The following is a 22917-nucleotide window of genomic DNA, read 5'->3' as shown; positions in this document are numbered from 1 at the left end:
GTGGCAAAAATATATTTTTTTAATTCTCGTCTTGTTCAACAAGACAGTGAAATTCAGAAAACAAATTCCAGCACTACTAACAGGGACATACATATACACTGGTGGACATAAAACATGATAAAGTGCCCTATAGGGTAGCCCTTCCAGAAAATAGGAAAAAAGCAAATTCAACTAATTCCTGTGAATTCTGTATGAGCTTGCAATTTTGTCAGATCACCGCAACTTTTCCGCAAATCTTACCAATCACCAACTACTAGCGGTTTTATTGTCACTGGAGCAAGCTGCCTTCAATTTTCAATTAATTATATTTTTAAAAATTACAATTATTTTTGCAGTTTTTTGGCACCTTCTAAGGTACTAATCCTCACCCTGACTAAGCTGGTGCCCTTTCTATTTGTTCACACTGCTCCTCAGTCTGCCATTGATGTATATCACATTTGATTTGAAAATACAAACCTGCAAATTCCATTGAACACAGACAGGTCATACTGGTCATATTTGCTTTAACTTTCACTATATCCTGACAGTATCACATGAGACAGATCATTTGTGAAAAACCAGGTTCCTCTGGTTCCTCCTAGTGCTCCAAATGGCATTTGCAAGAATCCACCAGGCATGGATTAAAGCAACCAATCACAGCCAAGAAAAACAGTTGATTGCCGAGTCTAATTCACAGGCACTGACGGCACAGACGTTCTGATTTGCTGTTTTCGTTCAGGCCTGGGGGATTCTTACAAATACCATTAGGAGCACTAGGATGATCCAGAGGAACCAGATTTTTCCAGAGTTGATCTGTCTCATAGTGAAAGTTTCAGCAAATATGACTAAAAGTTAGAAGCTTTAAGTACCAACAAAGACAGGTCCTACATTATATTGTGGTGGCCCTATTTTGCAGGACACTGTATCACTGTATCAAAATGAAGGACTAATGTAAGTAATTGAAATTGACTGACACACAGAACACCAGGTTCTGCACAAGAGTACTGGCGGTGGCCTCTGAACGGGTTCTGGCCATGGTACAGATAATAAAGCTGCCACCTCACACACAGCTCTGAGTGAGAGGAGGAGAAGTTGTTGATGTTGAGAAAGGCAGCTCTATCTGGCAGTTTCCCCCTGCACTCATCCAGCAGAGCATGATGGGACATAATTTCCAAGACAATCACAAACACACGTGACCACGTACAAGCTATTAAGCTATCTGAGACGTTTTAACTTCACACTGCTGTGACATCAGTGCGGCCACATAGGGCCTGCACACACACACACACACACACACACACACACACACACACATACGCACACACACACACACACACACACACACACACACACACACACGCACGCACACACACACACACACACACACACACACACACTTACTCTCTGACGGGTAGAAGGGCTGCATATCGATCTTGTGCACCTCCTTAGCGTAATATTCCTCCTCGCTCCGCTGCCTCTCGCACGTCGCTGCCCGTTCGTTCGCCTTCTCCTGCAGAAGGTCCCGGGTGCTGTTGTAAATGGCGACAATGTCCCGGGACACCTCCTCGGGCTCGGGAAAGTCCTCTGGGGGGTTGGTGAGCTTCAGTTTGCTCAGGATTTGCCCCCGGATGGCCTCAATGCGCTTCTTCTTGAACTGATCCATGTCCAGCGTGCTGCATGTGGACAAACTGAGCGCCACGGTGGCCAAATCCAAAGTGAGGAGAAGACTGGCGATACACAGGTTCATCTTCTCCTCCAGCGTCTTCAAATCTCAAACAGAAAAACAGATTCAGGGAAATATCAACCAAGGCGGTTTAAATGTTGCCAGTCAGACGCATTTCTTGGACAAAAATAAAAGTTGAGAGCATTTACGCACACGAGCCAAGTGGCCCCGAACAGTTATGTGAAAATCGTATGGTTCAAATTCCCCACTTTCAGTAAAGTGTACCTGAAAATCCATTCAACTTTCCCGGCACAGAGAGAGACCCGTTATTCGTTCAGAAGGGATCTACTCCCGGCAGACGCACAGCGAGAGTGCGTAAAGGTGCAGCTGAGTGTTTCCAGAGGTGGACACGCGGCCATCAAACGGATCTGAAGTGTGTGGATGAAAACAGAGTTCAAAACAGCTGCGGGGTTATCGTCAGCGGGACGCACAGCCGTCTAGCCTGCGGGACTGAGCACACCTCCACCGCATCAGAGCGCTCAGCTTCAACCGCACCTCGGCCAACACCAGCACTGCTCCGAGCTCTCTATCTGTCAATCCTCATCGGCTCGATGTGCAGTTCATTGCCTTTTAATTCTCCAAGCAGATCACAAAGTTGTTTTAAAAGCATCAAAACTGCCAACGCGGTCCTGGCGTTGAGCAGGGGTGCAAGGTGCGAACGTTTTAGAAGTTTGGCTGACGCGTTAAGACGGAGTGAAAAATCCACACAAAGCTGCGATCTGAAAAAGTCTTCCTTCAAAAGCAGCTCAGTGGAAAAACAGCCAGCTCGGAGTTTGTCTTCGGTGTGACTGCGGAGCACTTTCACGCGTCTTCCCTCACCCCATCTAGTTGGGGAATGGCTCGTCCTTTACGCGTGCCAAGCGGACAGCAGCGGCCGCTTGTAGGAGATTTATAAGGGACTAAAGTTACCACGTGCTCCCCCCTCCGCCCGCTTCAAACCGAGGTTGTGGTCATCACTGTCGGAGAAGGGGACCCCTTCAATTCCACGTTACGAGACGATTTATTGTAAATAGGAGTGCTCGCTGTGCCCATTGGGACATCGCTGCAACAGCTAATGGCCCATTGGCCCCCGGTGCGTCGTGGCGCAGGGTCCTAAAGCCGGTCAGAGCGAAGTCTGAAACTCCTTTTTCTCTAGTTTCTACTCCTGAATCGGTCTCAGTTTCTGTCCATGTTACAGTTCCATTGGTCCAACTTTTATTTAAACCCTATGTATCCTCACTGTTTATCATTTATGTAACTCTAATGATGAGTTATTGATTGACGGTTATTGAGCTTATAGGCACTCCATCATGATGCTGGAACACATGAAACACTGCAGAATGTCAATGTTTTTTCTTTTATACCTTTGCACACCTGTGGACAGTAAAGCATTACTAGTAATAACATTACATTAATAATATTACTTTTCACAGTAACTAGTAGTGTAACTAATTACTAATACGTTTAAATAATAATATTATAATGATCCCCCAAAAAATAATTAGGTACAACCTTCCTTTTGCTGTCACCCCCTACTGATATGAAATCCAACAGTCCGATCACATTCTTGGATTCATTTTTGTGATAGTGAATGCCACCAAGCTGGAAACTAGCTTGTGAAATGAAAATGCTGACATTCAGCAGCTGATTTCTTGAGTAACACTGACTATGGATGGACAAGTGGTAGGACACCATGAGTCCACAGTGCAGAACAAACATCATGAGACATTCTCTAGGATTTTTTGGACCTACCATTCTATTTTTTACTTGTCCTTATTTTATGGAATCGTTTTTTTAGTCATAAAAACATGCCTGTCCTGTTTAAAGGGTACTTCCTCAGACAAGTATTGCTAGTATCAGTTAGCCGCTAGTATTTGCTAATGAAGCTATTTGTGTTTATCTGTTGTCCATTACAAAATGGTCTTTTCACTCTAAAAAGTAATTCAATGGACCAATTGTCACTATTTAATAAATGAATGGTTGCAAGATAAAACATCTAATTGATTGATTTAGATAAACCTTTTAGGCTGCAAACATTATTTTGATGAGTTGTGTTGACATACATTATTTGAAAGAACTAGTTAACAAGTTCATTTAAGTTAGTTGCCCTAACTCAATGTAGTACATTTGTTGAACATAATTTCAGTAGAACTTGAAAAGATCGATACAAACTGTTGCCTTCATTTTTTTTGTTGAACATTTAGGAGGGTCAATTGTCAGGAATGGAATATAATATTCATAGGTATGTTTTTATTTGTGTATGATGAAATTAAAAAATAAGAATAGAAAAATAGAAAGTGTTTTTGTTACCTTGAGCAGTTTTTTCTACAGAGGGAGCAGATCCTCCACGGAGTCTGTCCATCGACATAAAAAGGATGGACATTCCTGTCTCCACTTCCTACCACTGAACACAATTAAGCAAAAATGTTGTGGGAGTTGTAATCTGCAACTACCCCTCTAGATGTCATTAAATTCTACACACTGGTCCTCTCGGCTAACAATTTCAACCATTTATCAATTTGCCACTATTATAGGTTATGCATAAATAGTTGATAATTAGCTATCCATCTCAACCATTTATTCTCCTCTCTGCTAATACTGCATAACGTTAGTGTTGTTACAGCTGACTCAGTAAGTGGATATACACACATTAACTCACCCTGGCTGGGGATCGCTGTTGTAGCCAACTGATGTGAAAGTTAAATCTTTAGAAATTCCTCACACTGACAGGATCTTAAACATCAGGGTGGATGCAGATGGCTGTATGCATCAGACCTCCCAGGCAGACCTGATGTGATTTGTGGAAGAATCAAGTGTGTCTTTGACAGGGACCACAACGGCGAATCAGCAAAATTGGTGGATCAGGGTGTGATTGGATACCATGTCAGATGTTACCAGACAGGACCGGTTCCACCATGTGCTCCCCCGCCCATATACTCTGAGCCTGCTGCGTGCCAGCTTGATTTATGCTCTCACTCACCCCACTTAAAAAATCCCACTATTTTTTCATTATTTGCCAAAGCCTGGTGCCGGCCCTCCACGCTCTACTGGACCAAAGCCAGCCATCCATCAGGCCCGACAGCCGCTCTCCAATTCTCTGCATCCAGAGGCTGCTGCAAACCAGATGGTGTCACTAAATCAGTACCCACACAGACAGATGTGAGCGAGGTGTGTGTTTGAGAGTGTCCCTTCCAACACCTGTTCCACTCGAGGAAAAACTGCTGCAGCAGGAGACAGGAGGAACATGCAGGATAGGATTTGATGTTTTCAGCAAAGCTCTGCACATGAACTAAATATACTCTGTCCCAGACTCATCTGTACCATAACACCAGATTATACAACAAGTTCTGCACCTGAACCTCCAAGAGTCTTTACCACAGCAAACTCCTAAAGGCAACCTCCTTTAGGTTTGTCTTGTCTTGTGATGAACACAAATCTCAGATCTGTTTGGCTAAAGCAGTTTGAAAATTGACAGTTTCCTTTGGAAACAGCAACTGTTCAAATCATTTCAGCTAGAGCTGCAATGATTGGTTGATTAATGCATTAGTTGTCATGTGAAATAATTTTTTAGTTTTGATAATCAAGTTATCATTTTCAGAAATAGTCAGTCCAAATTCTCTGATTTTAGTTTCTTAAATGTGAATATATTTAGTCCTCTGTGACAGTATACTGAATATCTTTGGGTTGTGGATAAAAAGAGACATTTGAGGATGTCAGCTTGGGCTTGGAAGACACTGATCAGCATTTTACGAATTTTAGAAATATTACGGACAATAACTAATTGATTAATCCAGAAAATGATCAACAGGATAATCAATAATAAAAATAATTTTAGGGAAAGCCCTTATTTCAACTCTAGGTCTACTTACTCACTTGTTTCAGAGCTTTCAACTGTATAATACAGTCTTCATAAGCAGTTCAGTTGTATAATTTCCATTGTAATTGATATGGTTATATAAATTGGGGCTGCAATTAATGATCAGTTTCATTATGTGTAAATCTGCCTACTATCTACATTAATCGATTGGTCCATTAAATGTCAGAATATAGTGAAAAATGTCCTAGTTTCATACTATTACTGTACCTGTTCTTGAAAATGCTTAGTCTGCAGTCACTCTTTTGGCTGTAAATCTACTGATTTATGTTATAAGGATGGTACTTTTCTACAGATTATGTGAGTAACAGGTAGCATAGTATATATTTTTTAAATATAAAATATATATATATTCAACATTTTTGCATTGCATTGAACAGTAAAATATGTGAAAACATTAGTTTTTTCACAGATAGTGACCGTTTTTTACATAATATATAATTTTTTAAATACAGTTGAAAACTCAAACTCATGCATTCCACCATATTTTCTGTTCTGTTAAATCAATGAGTTGACTGATCTCTAATATTGCAGCTGGCCTCATGAACAAGCCCCGGATCCCCAACTGACACTGACTCTGAAACCCACCATATGCATTACTATAATGCACTCCCATTTTCTGTACAGTTTCTTATCTTTATTTATTTTTTAAAAGTACTCTATTTTTTGTGTGTAATTGTTGTGTGATTTGTATATTTTTGTGTGAATGTATATTTTAAGCACCACTGCACCAAGATGAATTCCTCGTATGTGTAAAAACCTACCTGGCAATAAATCTGATTCTGAATCTGAAAAAATATATAAATAGCTCTAATATAAATATACCTTGAGTACTGGGACAGAAAAATTAAATTCATAATTTTTCAAACCTAAATCTACTCATGCACACTGTCAATACTTCCATGTCAGTCCACACAAACAGTAACTCAGCACATCACTGCAGCAAGCTGAGGAGTTACACTACTGGAGGTGAGCCAGGACGAGACTTTCAGGAGGTGTTAAGTTTAAAGCATCATTCCACTTTATTCCAACTGAGTTTTATTTTTATAGCTTTAGCCATTATTCCTATCAGGCATGATAACATTGTACCAAGGCCGGATTACCCTGGTTGGGATCCCAGGAAAAATTAGCCATGGGCCCCTATTCAATTGAACTTAAATGTTATTTAACAATGTGTGGTTGCTGCTTCACCAAAACAGTCAAAAGATAAAGAAAAGGTGATGATACAGGTTATGTACCTGTATGACATAAAGTAGAGGTTATATATGTGGAGTGCATGAGAGAGCTGAGTCTGTGCAGGTAGTATTTAAATATGGCATTGGTGCAAAGAGAGTCTGTGGAGTTCACCGGGTAGCCAGGTTCCTATGGGTAACAGCTTGGGAGACAAAGCTGTTTTGGAACCTGGTAATGCGAGCTCTGAGGCCCCTGAAACCAGAACCCCCAAACAGGGGCTAATTTTTGGCACGGAAGCTGCGATTTGCTACATTAGATAATTTGTACATATCTTCAAATTTATTTCATCAGAACTAAGACTTGTGACCCATGCAGGGGCTGAGTAAAACTCGTAAGATGATCTGCAATTTGCAGCAATCATCCGTAAAACATGCGCTGCCACCTTTGGGTCTAAGCAGTGCTCCTAAATGGCTTTTTCTTGCAGGTGAGAGGTCGTCTTTGTTCAGCTTCGACAGGCAGATTCACAGAGTCGACCAGTAGTTGATGCAGTGTTTAGAAACTGAGAAGTTCTCTGCAGTGTATCCATGGGCAAGTCCAGAAGGTGGTCCCTGGGTTGGCACTGGCCATCCTTGAAATCTGATTGGCCAACCGAAGTGCCACCTTATTATCCTTATCCTTTCTGTTTTAAAGTTTTCCATAAATTGGGAATGAATGGAAAGCTGAGACACAAACTTCATGCCATATATGCATAAGTTAGCGGCCCACTTGTGCCACCCCAGTCAAAAAAGTCTGGAATGTATCCTGACAATCCTTTCGGGGTAGTTTCATTGAACAGAGGGCTAATGTGACCTTAAGACCTGAGTTGTAAAAATAGATTTATCAGCCACTGGTTTCAGAATATCTCACCAAAGCACTGCAGTTGAAATGGAGCCAGCTGGCAGGTGGCTGCGAGCGAGCAGACACAAGTGTCGGAGAGAGACAGAGTCGAGGTGGTAAATGAGGCGACACTGCAGCCCGATCCCCGGGCTGTGTGTCAACAGGGCCGGGATAAAAGGCAGCATACCAGAGTGGCAGGCCGCAGCGTTGTCATGACAGACGAGCGCCCAGAGTGGTGCAGACAGACCGACGCGTCACCGCCCCCCTTCTCTGCCGATAACACCCTGCGCAAATATTTCCACGGTTGTGCTGTCGGCAAGGGCCAGACACAGGAAGCCCCGCGGTACAACCAGTCAGGGAGAAGAGTCAGCAGAAGTGTCAGCGCCACTTCACCTCACTGATCAGTGCCTGAGGAGGAGGCTGCTGGGACATCAGTGTAGAACAGCTGGCTCACCTGGGTCAGCTCTGAAGGACAAAGCAGTTTCTAGAGTTCAACGATGTGGCTTTTTAAAGAGCTAGTTCAGGAAGTTTCAAGTGAGGTTGTTTGAAGTATTTATCCATAGTCAGTGCAACCTACAGTCTGTTTCTCCAAATTGGAGGCACACCAATGGCCTCCTGTAGGTAATCCACTGACTATATAAGCACCTCATACAACACTATCCCTTTAATGGCTCAAACTCAGTGTCCCAGAAAAGTCTTCTATTCATAAATTCTGACGGATTTATGTGTGCTATGCCATCCACTATCACTTTACAATCAATTCAGGTTAAAGGACTAGTCTGGTTATATTTAATATTTTTCTATGTGTCATTAAAGATGTAAACAATAATGTACACATCTATGTGTGTATCAAAGCTTCAAAAATCTTCATATTCTATCATATTCTTCTTCCTCTGTGCCATAGAGCACCAGTGAGCCACACGTGTTCCTGCTTGCCCTGCTGACACAAATACACCAAAGCACCAAATGGTAAATGGACCTGTACTGTAGAGGACGACCCGCTCTGCCTCTGAGCCACAGCCGCCCCTAATTGTTGTTCATTAATGAATGCGCTGCTGAAAATAGTTCCCAACAAAATTGCAGTTTTGCTCCTTTTTGAGTAATGTGTGTTAAATACTACAGTGATGAGCTGTTTTAGGATATTAGAGGCTTAAAAAAAGATTATGCAAAAGTCATGTTTTTCAAGATTTAAACCTTCAGTATGAACCAGGGGAACAGAGCTGAGTAACACAGACATGGTGAAGATGTCAGAATGTATTATGAGCGATGGACTAACATAGTTGGTTTTGGTCTTCTTGTGGGACTTATCCCTTATAGCAGCAGTTCCCAACCTTATTGGATTGTGACTTTTTAAAACAAAGCTTGTAACCACAGTCATACATATGTGTATACCGGTTGTGTAATGTATTTAAGTTTTAGTGGCCAAAAGACATAAAATGATCATGTAATTCCCAAGAAAATAGCAAAAATAATCCCTGAAAAATAAAAACACTTGTTTAGTTTCTTCTATCCTGTTAACCCTTTTACAACCCCTCATATCTATGTATGTTGCATGCTCTTGTAGAGCTCCCATCATATTTGCTGAGATTTACTCACTATATCCTGACAGTAGAACATAAGACAGATGATCTGTGAAACAATCAGGCTCCTCTGGCTCCTCCTAGTGCTCCTAATGGTATTTGCAAGAATCCACCAAGCCTGAATGAAAACAACCAATCAGAGCTGAGAAAGATATGAAGACGCTTGAGGTTGGTGGCTTTAAGATAGTTGATAGTTGAGTCTCATTCTCAGTGTCAGTATTTTACAAGACCTATTTTACATCCACACTGGCAAAAACGTAAGGATACTGTTGTATAGCAGGCTAATACTGTCAGGATGCTACAGTATCATTATATATATATATATATATATATATATAAATATATAATGATATATATATATAGATATTTATTAATGTTGGTCATAATAGTGGTGATATATTCTGGTAGGTGCTGTGAAAGTCTGAGTGTTTTAAAGAATAGGTTTGGATTTTTCCAGGTATTAATGAATAATTATTAATACAACACTCACATGCCATATACAATTCCTCCTCTCCCTGCTGACCATAAAGGGATCTCCACCTGACACTACACTGGAAGGGACCTGAGCGCTCAAGTTTTCTGACCAGACACAAGTCCAGTCTCCAGGGAGACCACAGAGCACTGAAGATAAATGGACTGGCTGTTTATTCAACTAGCGCTGTACAAAACATTCCTATTTACACAGTTTACACCATCATAGCTCTTTCAATAATAAAATATCTGCAGTCAAAATGGAAGCAAACTGATCTGAAGACAGGAGCTCATTACCTGCAGCTCCACACAGTGAGGAGCCTCTTTGAGTTCCTCCAGGATCAATATCGGTTACATCCTGTTCCGCATAGTTCCATGTTTTACAGTCTTTCCTTCTCTACACAATATTCAATATGTAGGATGCTATAAAAATGACCACACATTGATCACAAGGACAACCACTACATCATTTCCCCATGAATTCATCTCGAACCGCAGACATGTAGAACGTCATGGAGGCTGAAGTTGTACTCTGCAGGTCAGGCTTTCTGTTTCCCAGACTGTCCCTGAAAGCCTTGCAGCCGTGTGTACACAGTGCCCTCAGTCTGAATGGCTCTCCTCCGCCTTCCCTCCCGAGTGTGTGTTGGGCTCCTCTCCGTCACTGTCTTTGTCCCAGTCTTTCATGGTGGCTCCCATCATGAAGTCGTCTCTGAGGACGCTCCAGGCGGGCTTCTCCGCTGCTGCGCCAGCCTACACACACACAGAAACGCACACACACAAGTTACACTACCTGGGTTTCTGCAGGTTTTAACAGGTTAAACTGAAGACCATTAGGAATTGAACTTAAAGCTGCAGTAGATAACTTAGAAAATAACTTTCTGTCATTCACGGAAACCTTCCCTATATCCTGACAGTAGTACATGAGACAGATAATCTGTGAACAATCTGGCTCCTCCTAGTGCTCCTGATGACATTTTGAAAAGTCCACCAGGCCTGAACGAAAACAACCAATCAGAGCCACTAAACACAGCAAGATGCTTTGGGTGAGGGTCCAGGGTCCATAAACGTCTGTATTTAACACCCTGGCAATGAGACTCAACAATGGTAAATGGTAAATGGACCTGTACTTGTATAGCGCCTTTCTAGTCTTCCGACCACTCAAAGTGCTTTTACACTACGTGCCACATTCACCCTTTCACACACATTCACTCAGTGATGGCAAAGTCCATCAAACAGAAACTAACATTCATACACATTCACACACTGATGCACGGCATCTGGAGCAATTTGGGGTTCAGTATCTTGCTCAAGGATACTTTGACATGTGGCACCAGGAGCCGGGGATCGAACCCACAATTAAGGAACGACCCGCTCTTCCTCTGAGCCACAGCCGCCCCACAATCAAATGTTCAAATCATATGGAAGACATTTTAAGGGTCTAATATTTGGATAGTTGAATTTTAAGATGCCCTGATACACCACACACTCTGTACTCCTTCTAGCTCTGCTCCATGTCTGATCCATGCTTTCATGATGCAACAGTGACACCATGAGAGCAGTCACGGAAACTTTCAGACATTAAAAGATACAGTTCTGATCCTGTTTGACATAATTCAATTGTTTTTTCTCTATCATTGGTTTCATGTACAAGGTAATTGATCACACATGTATAAGGAGTTAAAACAGTGTTGGGTAATAACTGATTACATGCAATGGAGATTAGTTACATTTGAAATAATGTTATTTCATTTGGAATGAAGCACTCCTTTCCCAGTTTTGTATGTAAATTCACTTGACAGAAATGTCCTGAAGGTTACATGTGAAAAAGACAGTCAAACTGAAGGAATTCCTTTTCTTGGCAATCTCATGTAGCTTTGATTAGCACCCAGCAGCTAACAGGTAGAGAGCACTGTGGTCCATCTAGCTAACCTAGAAATAAAGCGCAGGTGTTTTTTCCCCACCCCTCAATGAATGGAAGAAGAGTAGGCAGGATTTAACTCAACCTAGATTTCTTTGGTTCACTACAACCCAACACTGTCCTATCTATTGGTTTTCTATAATGTAGAGTGTGTTGGGATGAAGCAATGACGAGGTGTTGTTGAACTTACGACGTCCTTTTCCATCTTGACGGAGACTCCGCCGCCTCCCTCCGTCCTTCTTAGCACGTCAATGAAGTCTTTCTTTGAGACAGACGAAAGCAGCTTGGCCTTCTTCCTCTCAGAGCCGCCGACTTCCTTCACCTTGTCATCGATTGTTTTCTGGTGTTTCCTCACAGCGTTAAAGAGCTGTACCACCCCCCTGAGCGGAAAAGTACACACTGGAATCAGCACTGACACCTGCGTCTGAGAATGTGGAACAAAGCCTTGTGGAAAAAATAATGATTTAGACATCTGGCTGTAGAGCTGCAACAGTTAATTGATTAGTGGACTGCTGGAAAATAATAGCCAACTGTTTTGATCTATCTGCTATCTGTCATAATGGCAGAAAATGCAGTTTTCAGCCTGCTTTTCTCTGTTTCATATCATATTCAATTGAATATCTTTGGGCTTTGGACAAAACATGAAAATGTGACCCTGGACTATGAGAAACATTTCCCCCTATTTTCAGACATTTTATACACAATGAATCTAGAAAATAATGGACAGATGGGTAATAAAAATAACTGTCAGTTACAGCCCTACCTGGTAGCAATTCTTTGTAGAGCTCTTTCACTCTCACGGTCCTTCACCAAGTCCGGTTTCTCTCTGCACATCATCTCCCACGCCCGCTTCTTGTCCACCTGTTGGACAGAGGCACAAATACATACTCACCTTTAGCTTCCCAAATGCAGCTTGTACAACATTTATACATGTTCAATATAAAATCTTTCACCACCTCTTATTGCTTTGGTTTCTTTTAGCTTCTCTAATTTTGGACCAATGAAGGTGCTCATTAAGGCCACATTTAGACAGACAGTAACCCTGTGTGATAAAAACACACTCTCATTCATTTGAAGAGAGCCAAGACAGAGGAGGCCACAAAACACTGTGGAGTGTATCCTAGCAACAGTCGACTTTCAAACTAAATATGCACATAGGTCTATGTAGGTGATCTGAGTGAGATGCTAACATACTATTAACATTTTCCAGGACCTTTGGTACAGAACAGTATTGTAAATCCAGTTTTGGAGGAGGTCATTAGGACTATGTGGGATACACAGACAGACAAGCCAATAAAGAATTTGACGTGTTGACCTGTTTCTTTCTCTCCAGCTGCTCCTGTCTTTCCTTCTCTTTTTTCTTGTCCAGCTCTTTGTTCTTCACCAGGATGCTGCTTTGGTTCTCAGGAGTTTTCTTTCCCAGGATCTTTGCCATTGCCTCTGCCCACCCAGCATTTGCGTTACCGTCGTCTCCATCCTCGTCCTCTCCTCCCTCTTCATTCTCTGCTTCTTCCCCGCTGCTCCCTCTGCTGCCGTCTCCGTCATCTTCTCCCCCATCACTCGCTTCTTCATTGCTCCCTACATCAGAATCACTCAGGTCATCTCCATCCTCAAACTGAGGCTTTGCATCATCTCCTGAGTTACACACACAAATACAAATTATTATGTAAAGACTTATTTACTGACATATGCACGAAAAGATGAAGCCTTTATTCATTTATTTTATTTGGGCTAATTCAGAAACACTTTATTGGTGCTGAAACAGTTCCTTGCTTTCCAGGACATTTTCCAGGAGTTTTTCTTGAATATACAGGATAGCACTTGCTCATAAATGGTGGTCAGCATGTAAAGGGACACTGAGTGAGTTTCTGCTCGTGAGGTTTTCCTCTCACTGTAACATTAATTTGGCCACAGCACAGGCTAAAATTGGAGTTTTCCAGGACGACCAAATCATTTAAATACAGTTCCAGGGAAACTAGTCTCTAAATGTCCAAATGTTTCACTCTTTCAGACTTAACCTCTTTTACAACTACTAAACTAGGACCCTTATCAGCCTTGCCATGCATTTTCAACTCTAAAGCCCAACTCATAATTTCTTACTTTGAAATTCACTTTGCTAATTTCGGGGGGGAAATATCTGCAGCTTTCAATTTGTTTACAGAGCTCCTCAGAAATGGAAGTAGTGGATTTATACTAGGGCTGCACGATATGGTACAAGCATTATATTGCAATTATACTGACAGATATTGCGATATTATTCATGATTTGTATGGGAATGATCATTTTTAGTTTCATTTCCATTGAAAAAACACTATTAAAATCATCATGATGTCAAATTTTAGTTTTCTTACATCTGGAGGACAAGATCTGTAGATCAGAGGATCTCTGCGTGTCTACAGTCCTTCATTATCGAGCAGTTTATCTTCATCAACAACAAAATAATTCGATTAATTGTGCAGCTCTAGTTTTCACCCATTGTTGTTGTCATTTAACCGTCTGAGTAAATATAAGCACAACATGATAAAGAGGAGTTCACTGGTCACAGGAAGAAACACGGTTCGTTCCCTGGCTTCTTTCTGTACCTCCACAGCTCCTGTATCAGTGTGTTAACCTGTCTCACGTGTTCTGTAGTGTGGAAACACGACCAAACAGCTGTATCCAATATGTCACAGTGAGACAGGTTAAAGCCTGCTCGGTAATAAGCCTCAAGGCTTTTTACTACTTTGAGAACCAGGGTTGCTGTTCCGTTCCGTTCCGTTCCGTTTGTACATTCGCCACATTAGCAACTAGATTATTGCAATGTCCTTTTCCTTGCTCTGGCATTGGTTACCTAGTAACGCCACGTTAGACTACGTTTCTTATTTTTTCCACCGAACAGCAACAACGTTACATTCAGTCCGTTAGCTCTGCTGGCTAGCTGTGGATAGCTATGGTTAACATAGAGCAGACCACAGGAGCTAACGTTAGCGTTAGCTGGCTAATATCAGTTAGACTAAAAATCTAAAACAGCTTCATCGTGTTTGTTCAGATCCAACACAACTGAACTGTGTATTTCAAACTCACCAGATATTCGCACATGTGTTTTCACCACAGCTGCCATCATGACGTTTCAGTAAAAGCGGTCCGTAAAGCACCAAGTTACTACCAAGCAACGAAGGTTCCGCCTCTTCTTCTTCTTCTGCTTTGAGGCGCCTTATTGTTGCATTACTGCCACCTTGTGGAGGTCGTTCACTCTTCGTGTGTTCGGTGTGTCACATTTCCCCCTCATGCCATCCTTGAGAAGCTGACCAAATCCCCAATTGTTGATTGTCCCAATCTTGCTCCTCGTGTTAGACCGCGTCCTTCCTCTCTGATACCATAGTCGCATTGCTGTGACCTATTCTTAATCTAGTCAATAGTATATGGCAAGTGATACATCATCAACAGGCTCTTAAGAACATGGTACACAACGCAAACAGGATTATAACCAATGAAAGTCAAAGAATAAAATTAAAAACAGAATGAAATAGCTAACAGGTCTCTTATTCTAAGGGATAGATAATGTTCAATGTTTCTTTTGGCTGTTTTTTCCCCCACATACTTAATGTAAAGTGATTTGAAATAGTGCATACAAACCACCAGTAAAGGTTTTGTCTGAATACATTTAAAGGTCTAGTGTGTAGGACTAGCAGGGGCATCTAGCAGTCTAACTGCAGATTACCACTCCATCGCTTCATCCTCCCTTTCCAATACGCAAAGGAGAAACTACAGTGGCAGACAGCCAGTGTTTGGGTGGTCCATTCTGGGCTACTGTAGAAACATGGCAGTTCAACATGGCGGACTCCAAGGAAGGCGATCTGCAGCATCTAAAGACAAAAACGGCTCATTCTAAGGTAACAGAAACATAATAATTACTATATTCAGGTGATTATACACTAATGAAAACATACGTATAAATATTACACCCATCTGCCATAACATTATCACCACTGACTGGTGAAGTGAATAACACAGAACAGAAAGTTAATGCTGGTTCTGATAGAAAAGTATCAGAACACAAAGTGCATCACAGTTTGTTGTGTATGGGGCTGCAGAACATTATGACTACCAGGGTGCCCAGGTGGTAATAATGGACCTTTAAATACATGAATACAATTAATTCAATTTATGTTATACTCACACTAATAGTTAATACACCTACATTTATGGATAACAATGCCAATTTACCTAAAATAAATGAAGTATAAAAGAAATTCAGTTTTCATATCCTCCATGATGATTCCAAATGTAATATCATTTCTGGTAAAATGAGAGAGAGAAGATATTTTTAATTCTAGTCAATCATTTGTATCACACCAGAAAGAATTGCAATAAGAAAAGTAAGTAATGTTAATATAGTAATTGTTGCTCCTCTTATTTCCTCCCCTATTTCTCACAATACTCATTCTACATGTGAATGTCTTTCCCTTGTCTGCTGATCCCAGTGCTGTTGCCACTCTATTACTTTTCCTCCATACAATGCCCTTTCTCTCTGATTTTGAAAGGGTGTCTATGTTTTCTTTCTGAACAGCTTGTTGGGCCAGTTTGTCCACTCTTACCCCTAATGCCCATATGAGCAGTGAGTGTGACCTCAGTGCCTTGTTTTATTACTCTAAATTACCTTTCTGAACACAGGGGCATTTCTCCTGCCTCACCATGCATATATTACATGATGGTAGAATCAGGGAGTCTATGTTTGACACCAGGTGTAACACATGGTGTGTGTCAGGCTCCTTTAAATAAAGGTTGGAAATAACTTTCACTTTCTTTTCCACCCTATACACATGACTTCTGACCAACTTAGTTTTTGTTTTACTTGTGCTAAGTCGTTGTTCTAAGTGCTGGCAGAGTGAGAACGACCCACAAGAATGGGTAAGTCATTTAGTTTTTGGGAGTACCAGAGATATAATGCTATAAGCTTTGTGACCATAAACTTGCTATTGAAACTGGGCGCCATAAAAAAGAATAGCTAGAAAGAACAAAGATAATCTGTACCCATTTTGAAACAGGAGATGAAATTCTAAAAGTTTTGAAAGTTTTCTCAAATTCAACTACAAAATCACAGACTTTATTTACCCTTCCAAAAGACCAACTAATCCAAACCATTTTATATGAGACTTTTTGCTTAGGCAACATGTTTGTTTTAAGATGTCATGCCAATAAAGCCAATTAAACTGAAATGTAAAAATTGTTTCTTTCTGTCCCACAGAGGTAATACTGGGCGTGGCAAAAGTGACTACTGCAAGCTTTGCACTAAACCTGGCAGCAGAGAGAGCAGTGCAGGTGACAGCTGTGACAAGGTATCCTAAAGCTCACCGTCTTGTCCAAGTAGCAGGTCTGGATGGATTTTCGTCTCTCTTAGGGTGTCTTGGACTCTGCCTGGCCTTCCTGTCTGTAGCCTGTGGGATTGTGATGGGATACGGTGCCGCTATGATGATAAGGAAGGGAAATGAACCTTGCTTGGAGACTGGCTGCGCAGGGCTGGCAATATTTCTGGGATGTGGACTTTCAGGAGCACTCCTTGGATTGGTCACCACCACACTGATGGCCCTGGGACTGAAAGGTCTCTGTCTGATGGGCTTTATCCTGAGCCTCAACTTACTCCTCATGAATAAGAAACAACAGCAAACAATGGCGACTCCAGCAAGAATGCTCACCTTCTCCACTGTGGCGTTCATAACGTTGCTCCTTGGAGTCTGGTCAGGTCAAAACATTGATATTAATCAACCAAGATTATATCTTGCCATGATCTTTGTACTCCCATCAGCATTTCTGATGGGCTTTCTAGCTGACATGCTGGCCTTCAAGAAGCCCATTGCATACACAACACTCAGCTTTGTGCTGCTGGTACCACTGACTGGACTCCTGCTTGGACTAGGGATTGAAAATTACTCTAAAGAAGTGCCACTATACTACGATACCTTTTACACCATTCGATCCGCGGTCTATACGGTGGAGATGCTGACTGGACTGATTGGTGCTCTTATAGGTGTGATGTCAGCTAGCCTCTGGGACACAGACCGAGCACTGTCTTTGTGGATTTCTGTCCCTGCAGGTGTGATCCTATACTATCTAGATGTAGACACTCCACACTTCAACCTTCACAGTCTCGCTGAGTGGTGTCTCGGCACAGGAGGAGAATTAGGACTGATTTCAGGCCTTGCTGCAGCCTCTGGGATCTCTCTGGGGCTTGTTGTCATGTCAGCACGAGGTCAACTTTGGTCTGGCGCTGTGCTGATTCTTATATTGTTGCGGGCTGTTGACAATAATTTACTCTCATTCAATAATCTCATCATACCTTTGACTTTGCCCTTTGCCCATGAGCTGATTAACAGTATGGAGACCAGGGTGTGTATGTTAATGGATGCTGCTCTGAGTTTTGCCATTCTTGGTGTGGTGATGATGGGAGCAACAGTGTTGGGAGCTGGTGGACTCCTGACAGCTGCTCTGGGATCTGCAGGACGTTATGGAGTTGCACTGGCCAATACAATAACAATAGTGAAGGCAATTAATGATGCGTTCACTCATGTGGGATGTTAATGAAGTTGTCACCTTTTCATGAATTCAGAATTTACTTCTACCAATATATCAAAGTTTTGTATGTATGCAAAACAACACTCTTTATTTAGCAGTGTCCTTTTTAAAATGGATTCTTCAGAATGTAGTTCTCCCACTAACGCTTCGAGTTCAGCCCTGTAACTGTAAAATAATGAATTATTCCATTCAAAATCACAAATAGCACAACTTTTAATTGTTAAGGTCTGAAGATAATACTCATTTGATCAAATGACCACAGAATTCAAAATACCCCACTTTGTTGGGTTTGGGGTATGGATGCAAGAGACCTTTTTGTCTCGTCATGATACATGCGTGTATCAGTCAAACGTGTCTTGGGGCTGAGTTTAGGGGGCATGGCTGAGCCAATTCGCAAACAAAACAATAAACAATAATGTAATGTTTGTGAGTTCAAATATCTTCATTTGGGGCCTAGCTGCTCTAACTTAAAAGATTCAACTTCAGGACATAAGTGGAACAATTACTCTTTTGGAATGCTGTCTCACATGGTGACCTGAACACCAGCCTAGTGCAGAGATGCTGGGGATTAGGACTGGATGAACTGGAAAGAGTATACATAAGAGAAAAACCAGTAGTGGGCGTGTCCTGTTTGGGCTGGTGTCATATAAACAGGGAAAACAAAGCACTTTTCAAGCATTCTATAACTCACAGGGTGCTGTAGCCTCACTTAGGACACAGGTCAGGAGAGAGCCTGACATAACTTCAGGGGAAGAAGATCTCAGAGCAACATGGCACCAACAAAACTGGGTAAAGACATTCTAGACTTTATTAATCTGTGTTTTCATTCATTTCTGTGTTACTGGTTGAAAGTTGCAATGTATGGTTGCCTGCTTTGCTTGTGTAAACTGTACAAGTGTATAATGTTACTGAACCTTGGAGGGTTACAGTAATAGCATGGAAACTCTTCAAAGCTTTACTATGTCTATTGTTCCTTTTCTCTACCTTTACAATCCACCCGTCATTAAGTGTTTAAGTCACATGCAGAGTGTGAGCAGATAGGAATCATGGCAGCATGCTGTCTCAGCTGGTTAAACCTGATCAACCAGTCTGCTGAGTCTCTGACTGCAGGCTCACCATGCATCACAAGCATAGTGACTGGACTCACATATCTCAACAGAATGTCATGAACTTGTACATTTAAATGAATAAATAGGAATTCTAGTCATATATATCATTTAACACAAAAATGTGAAGCTTTGCAGCTGTGGCTCCGGAGGTAGAGTGGGTCATCCACTAATCAGAAGGTTGAAGGTTCAATACCTGGCTCCTGCTGCATGTACTTGGGCAAAATACTAAACCCCATATTGGCAGACCCATTAGTTTGTGAATGGTTTAGTTTCTGATGACCCAGCATGGCAGCCTCTGCCATCAGTGTATCAATGTACATGAATGAGTGAATGTGTCATGTAAGGTAAAGGGCTTTGAGTGGTTGGAAGACAAGACCACAGTGTAGTCCTGCAGAGCAAAGAAAGAGTAAAAACTAAAAGGTCCAAGACTGTGCAACAACAAAGTTGCAGCAAGACGCATCTGCACCAGAGATTGGCACAAATACATCAAAAAGTTTCTTGTTACATATTACAAATACTTGCTCATCACATGTATCAAAATAAAATACAAAATACTGCTATGACAGGGGTAGGCAACCTGTAGCTCCAGAGCAGCTCTTCAGCCCTCTCCAGTGGGTCCCTGTGGCTTTGACAAAAAATGATGTGAATGAATAAGAGTTATTTTCATTTGTCCTTATTGTAGGCCTACAGTGATTTTTGTGTTGCCATTACACAACAAATATGTTTTTTCTTAAAACATTTCATCAATTTGTACATCCTATGTTACACCCTGACCTGGCACGTTTCCCACCAATGCTGCTTGTTTTACCGGTAAGCTTGATCTGTGGCAAAAAATTGGCATCATAAGGCTCATGACCAAGGCACTGGTTTAGGTCTGGAGTTTGTGGAAGTGGCTAAATCCACTGGACCTGACCAAAAACAACCAATCAGAGCCAAGAAAGATAGAAACATGCTTTGGGTTGGTGGTTGGTTGATTGTCAGCTCTGATTGGTTGTTCTTGTTCAGGCCCGGTAGATTCTTGCGAATGCCATAAGGAGCACTAGTAGGAGCCAGAGGAACCTTTTGTTCACATATTATCTATCTCATGAACTACTGTCAGGATATAGTACATGTTTCAGCAAATATGACAAAAGGTTATTTTTAAGTAAGTTATGTACTGCAGCTTTAAGTAAATATTAAGTACATAGCCTAAAACAATACATCATGCTAAAAGTTAGCAAAATATCCATAAAGTAAAATTCAGCCCAAAAGAAAACTAAATTAGACAACCTTTAAAAGAGAAACCAAGTAAAGTAGGGCATCACATGAAATTATATTTCCTAAGTGGTTAACAGTTGTGTTGTTGTCATGTTCCAGGAGCTAGGAGCCCTCTAATGGAGGCAGCTGTGGGCTTTGCACTGGGAGCTGTGGCAGGCTGCATACTGGGAGCCACAGAGGACCCAGTGGACGAGACCCTGTCAGTGATGACTACAGCCGATTCACTGAAACCAGTGATGGAGGAAGCCAGGAAAGTTGGTGCTCTGGGGCTGGGGGCCCTTATTGGAGCCACAGCACTGACCACAGCAATGACCTCAGTTGTAGCTGGTGTGATTCTGGCAGCAGCGGTAGCTTCAGTGTTTGTGGCCACTAAGAGCTGCGGTGCCTCCCACATAAACTCTGTTGGCTTGTGGGCATCGGCAGGACTTGCTGGGGCCTTCGGGACCACTCTCAGTGGAGCCACACTCGGGGTTGCTATCGAATGGATTGTGAAGAATTACAGCATGATGGGCCTCCTGTATGCACTGAGCATATTCACCGTGCTCAAACCGCCCCTGCACTTTGTATTTAAGCTCCTCTGGAAGCAGGGAGAGTCCTATTGCACTCTGGGACCTACATTCAGGGCCAGGGAGAGGGAACAAATTGAGATCATAGAGTCACAGCAGAGACAGAGAGTGGCTGTGGAGATAGAGCAGAGGATCCTGATGTTGGAGAAGGGAGGCAGCATCAGCGGGACAGAGCAGAGAACACTGTGGACCACGGAGCAAAGGCAGAGAGTGGAGATGGAGAGGCAGAAGATGGAGAGTGAGGAGGCAGAGATAAAGCAAAGAACCATCCAAGACTGGATCAACACCGTGGTGGTCAAATATGTGGACTTCTTGGCTTTCTCAGGGATACCAATGACAGTAGTTGCCATAGTAACATCAGGGTTTGGGGTGTTTGGTTACGGAGGCCACCAGTCTGTGTTTATAGTACTTCTGGCATTGGTTGGAGTCATAGCCTATTTGCTGCTGAACTCATCTGACTTTAAGTTCTGGATGTTGGTCGGGTGCATGGGAATGCTCACAACGTTTGTCATCGCCATGCTCACACTGCACGCTGGCCAGGTGGTCGTAACAACCGCCATGAAGATGAGAGCAGCGGGGCAGGGTCAGTCAAGAGAAAACATCACTGCTCGTATGAACCACCAGTCCTCTCTTGAAGCTCTGAATGCAGCTTTCTTCGTGGCAAAACTATGTGAGCTGGGTTTGGGGGCTACGGTGGGGGGGCCGCTGGTGAGGCGAGCAGCCGGAGAGGTGAAAGTCATAGCTGGAGCGGCCCTTGTGGCACTGGGTTTACTGGCTGGGGTAGAGGTTTTCGCCCCGGTGCTGGGAGGAGGAGGTAAAGCTGGGGCACTGCTGGGGGTGGTAGGAGCAGCGGGGGTGTCTGTGGGAGCAGCGGCGGCTGTGGCTGGAAGGTGGTCCTCATGGCAAGGAACTCTGGGAACAATAGCAGGGTTGGTTATAGGAGCACTGGGGGTTGGAAAATGGCATATTGTTAACATTGGACTGCAGGTGCCTGTGGCCTATGTCTTCGCTATGACCAATCCATTTTAACATAATAAAAAAGACCTGTTGCTCATGGTGGGAACTGTTGGTTTAGACCTGCTCTATTTAAAAAAGTGTCCCAAGACACTGTTTGTGATTGAATTGGCACTATGCAAATAAAACTGAATTAAAATTGAATTGAATTGATGGCAGTCGCTTCCACAAATGACACTCGTAGGGTACCTACAGTGTCATAATTTTAAAGCAGAGGGCCACTGACCAAGCTGCAGTATTTGACAACTCTAAAGTGAGACTGGGTTGTCATTTGTCCTGGTAACCTGTTAAAGTTACTCTACTTTAAAGGATAAGTGTGGTGATTATTTATATTTTCTGTGCCATAGAGCTCCATTGTTGTCCAAAAACTATTAAAAACACATTAATGAGCCACACTGTTGCACTGGTAAGCGCTACATACTTTATTTGAATTAATGTACCTCTAGTGAAGCAGCTTGTGACGCTTTAGAATCAGCTCAAAGAGAGGACACAAGGGTGAAAATGGACAATGGTGTACATTTAACACAAAGTGAAAGAAATGTTTGTTGTAAAATATTTCATGTTTTTATACTGAAGTTGACAATATGTCTTGGGAACATCATATGAGAACCAAACTGATGTCTGAACAAGAAGAAATACGCCTTTTTATTCTGTTTTGAGTTTGTTTACTATGTTTTAGTATGAGCTAATGGATTCTGTCAGTTAAAGAAAAATGCCACCCATTAAAGGAACTCACTTTGACCTGCATTGGGAATTGTTCTTTTGTGTATTTCTTTGATCCTTCAATAATGAATATTATTATGCATTTCTAAGCAAAAGTATAGTGAAATAACCTCAGCAGTCCTC

The 22917-nt window shown here is 42.1% G+C and overlaps 5 protein-coding genes across 7 annotated transcripts in view; 1 reads left to right on the top strand and 4 right to left on the bottom strand.

Moving 5' to 3' along the window:
- The window catches only part of LOC127367458 (transforming growth factor beta-2 proprotein-like), a 46605-nt gene extending 43849 nt beyond the window's left edge, over positions 1-2756 (bottom strand). Inside the window, exons 1-2 of one of the 2 annotated variants that reach the window (XM_051407333.1) lie at positions 1928-2754; positions 1381-1749 (exon numbers count right to left, since the gene is read on the bottom strand). In XM_051407333.1, coding sequence (XP_051263293.1) covers positions 1381-1726 — 346 coding nt within the window. In that variant the 5' untranslated portion in view covers positions 1727-1749; positions 1928-2754. Of the gene's footprint in view, positions 1-1380 lie in introns of both variants that reach the window. The other variant, XM_051407335.1, reaches the window with a different exon arrangement.
- The window catches only part of LOC127367359 (transforming growth factor beta-2 proprotein-like), a 42947-nt gene extending 39874 nt beyond the window's left edge, over positions 1-3073 (bottom strand). The window contains exons 1-2 of the mRNA XM_051407120.1: positions 3046-3073; positions 1381-1749 (exon numbers count right to left, since the gene is read on the bottom strand). Of these exons, the coding sequence (XP_051263080.1) occupies positions 1381-1749; positions 3046-3073 (397 nt within the window). The remainder of the gene's footprint in view (positions 1-1380; positions 1750-3045) is intronic.
- Positions 3074-9812: 6739 nt separating this feature from the next.
- On the bottom strand, positions 9813-14765 carry LOC127367471 (RRP15-like protein). 2 transcript variants are annotated; one of them, XM_051407358.1, is made up of 5 exons: positions 14637-14765; positions 12889-13208; positions 12337-12434; positions 11764-11953; positions 9813-10405 (listed from the first exon to the last, which is right to left on the bottom strand). In XM_051407358.1, the coding sequence occupies exons 1-5, from the start codon at positions 14674-14676 to the stop codon at positions 10256-10258; spliced, it is 798 nt and encodes a 265-aa protein (XP_051263318.1). In that variant the 5' UTR covers positions 14677-14765; the 3' UTR covers positions 9813-10255. The 2 variants fall into 2 exon arrangements, with proteins under 2 accessions (XP_051263318.1, XP_051263319.1); XM_051407359.1 differs by having other exon boundaries at positions 12889-13151; positions 14637-14732.
- Positions 10256-14673, bottom strand: LOC127367358 (RRP15-like protein). Its single transcript, XM_051407119.1, has 5 exons — positions 14637-14673; positions 12958-13208; positions 12337-12434; positions 11764-11953; positions 10256-10405 (listed from the first exon to the last, which is right to left on the bottom strand). Exons 1-5 carry the CDS (start codon positions 14671-14673, stop codon positions 10256-10258), a joined length of 726 nt encoding a protein of 241 aa, XP_051263079.1.
- A 1609-nt stretch (positions 14766-16374) lies between the features above and the next one.
- On the top strand, positions 16375-22818 carry LOC127367451 (uncharacterized). Its single transcript, XM_051407315.1, has 3 exons — positions 16375-16463; positions 16801-18914; positions 20591-22818. The coding sequence occupies exons 2-3, from the start codon at positions 18896-18898 to the stop codon at positions 22084-22086; spliced, it is 1515 nt and encodes a 504-aa protein (XP_051263275.1). The 5' UTR covers positions 16375-16463; positions 16801-18895; the 3' UTR covers positions 22087-22818.
- Positions 22819-22917: the final 99 nt, after the last annotated feature.

Source organism: Dicentrarchus labrax, unplaced genomic scaffold (genome assembly GCF_905237075.1).
Source record: "Dicentrarchus labrax unplaced genomic scaffold, dlabrax2021, whole genome shotgun sequence".
In the NCBI taxonomy this organism is placed as follows: domain Eukaryota; kingdom Metazoa; phylum Chordata; class Actinopteri; family Moronidae; genus Dicentrarchus; species Dicentrarchus labrax.
The sequence above is the reverse complement of the archived record's forward strand: the minus strand, read 5'-3'. Positions and strand labels throughout refer to the sequence as shown.

What these genes read in the sequence shown, in the direction of transcription:
- LOC127367358 (XM_051407119.1), bottom strand. Translation starts at nt 14,673, where the DNA reads ATGGCAGCTGTGGTGAAAACACATGTGCGAATATCTG. An exon ending in AACACATGTGCGAATATCTG is followed by an intron (nt 13,209 to 14,636) that starts GTGAGTTTGAAA and finishes TGTGTAACTCAG; the next exon opens with GAGATGATGCAAAGCCTCAG. An exon ending in AGAACCAAAGCAGCATCCTG is followed by an intron (nt 12,435 to 12,957) that starts GTGAAGAACAAA and finishes TCTGTCCAACAG; the next exon opens with GTGGACAAGAAGCGGGCGTG.
- LOC127367471 (XM_051407358.1), bottom strand. Translation starts at nt 14,676, where the DNA reads ATGATGGCAGCTGTGGTGAAAACACATGTGCGAATATCTG. An exon ending in AACACATGTGCGAATATCTG is followed by an intron (nt 13,209 to 14,636) that starts GTGAGTTTGAAA and finishes TGTGTAACTCAG; the next exon opens with GAGATGATGCAAAGCCTCAG. An exon ending in CTACAAAGAATTGCTACCAG is followed by an intron (nt 11,954 to 12,336) that starts GTAGGGCTGTAA and finishes TTTTCCGCTCAG; the next exon opens with GGGGGTGGTACAGCTCTTTA.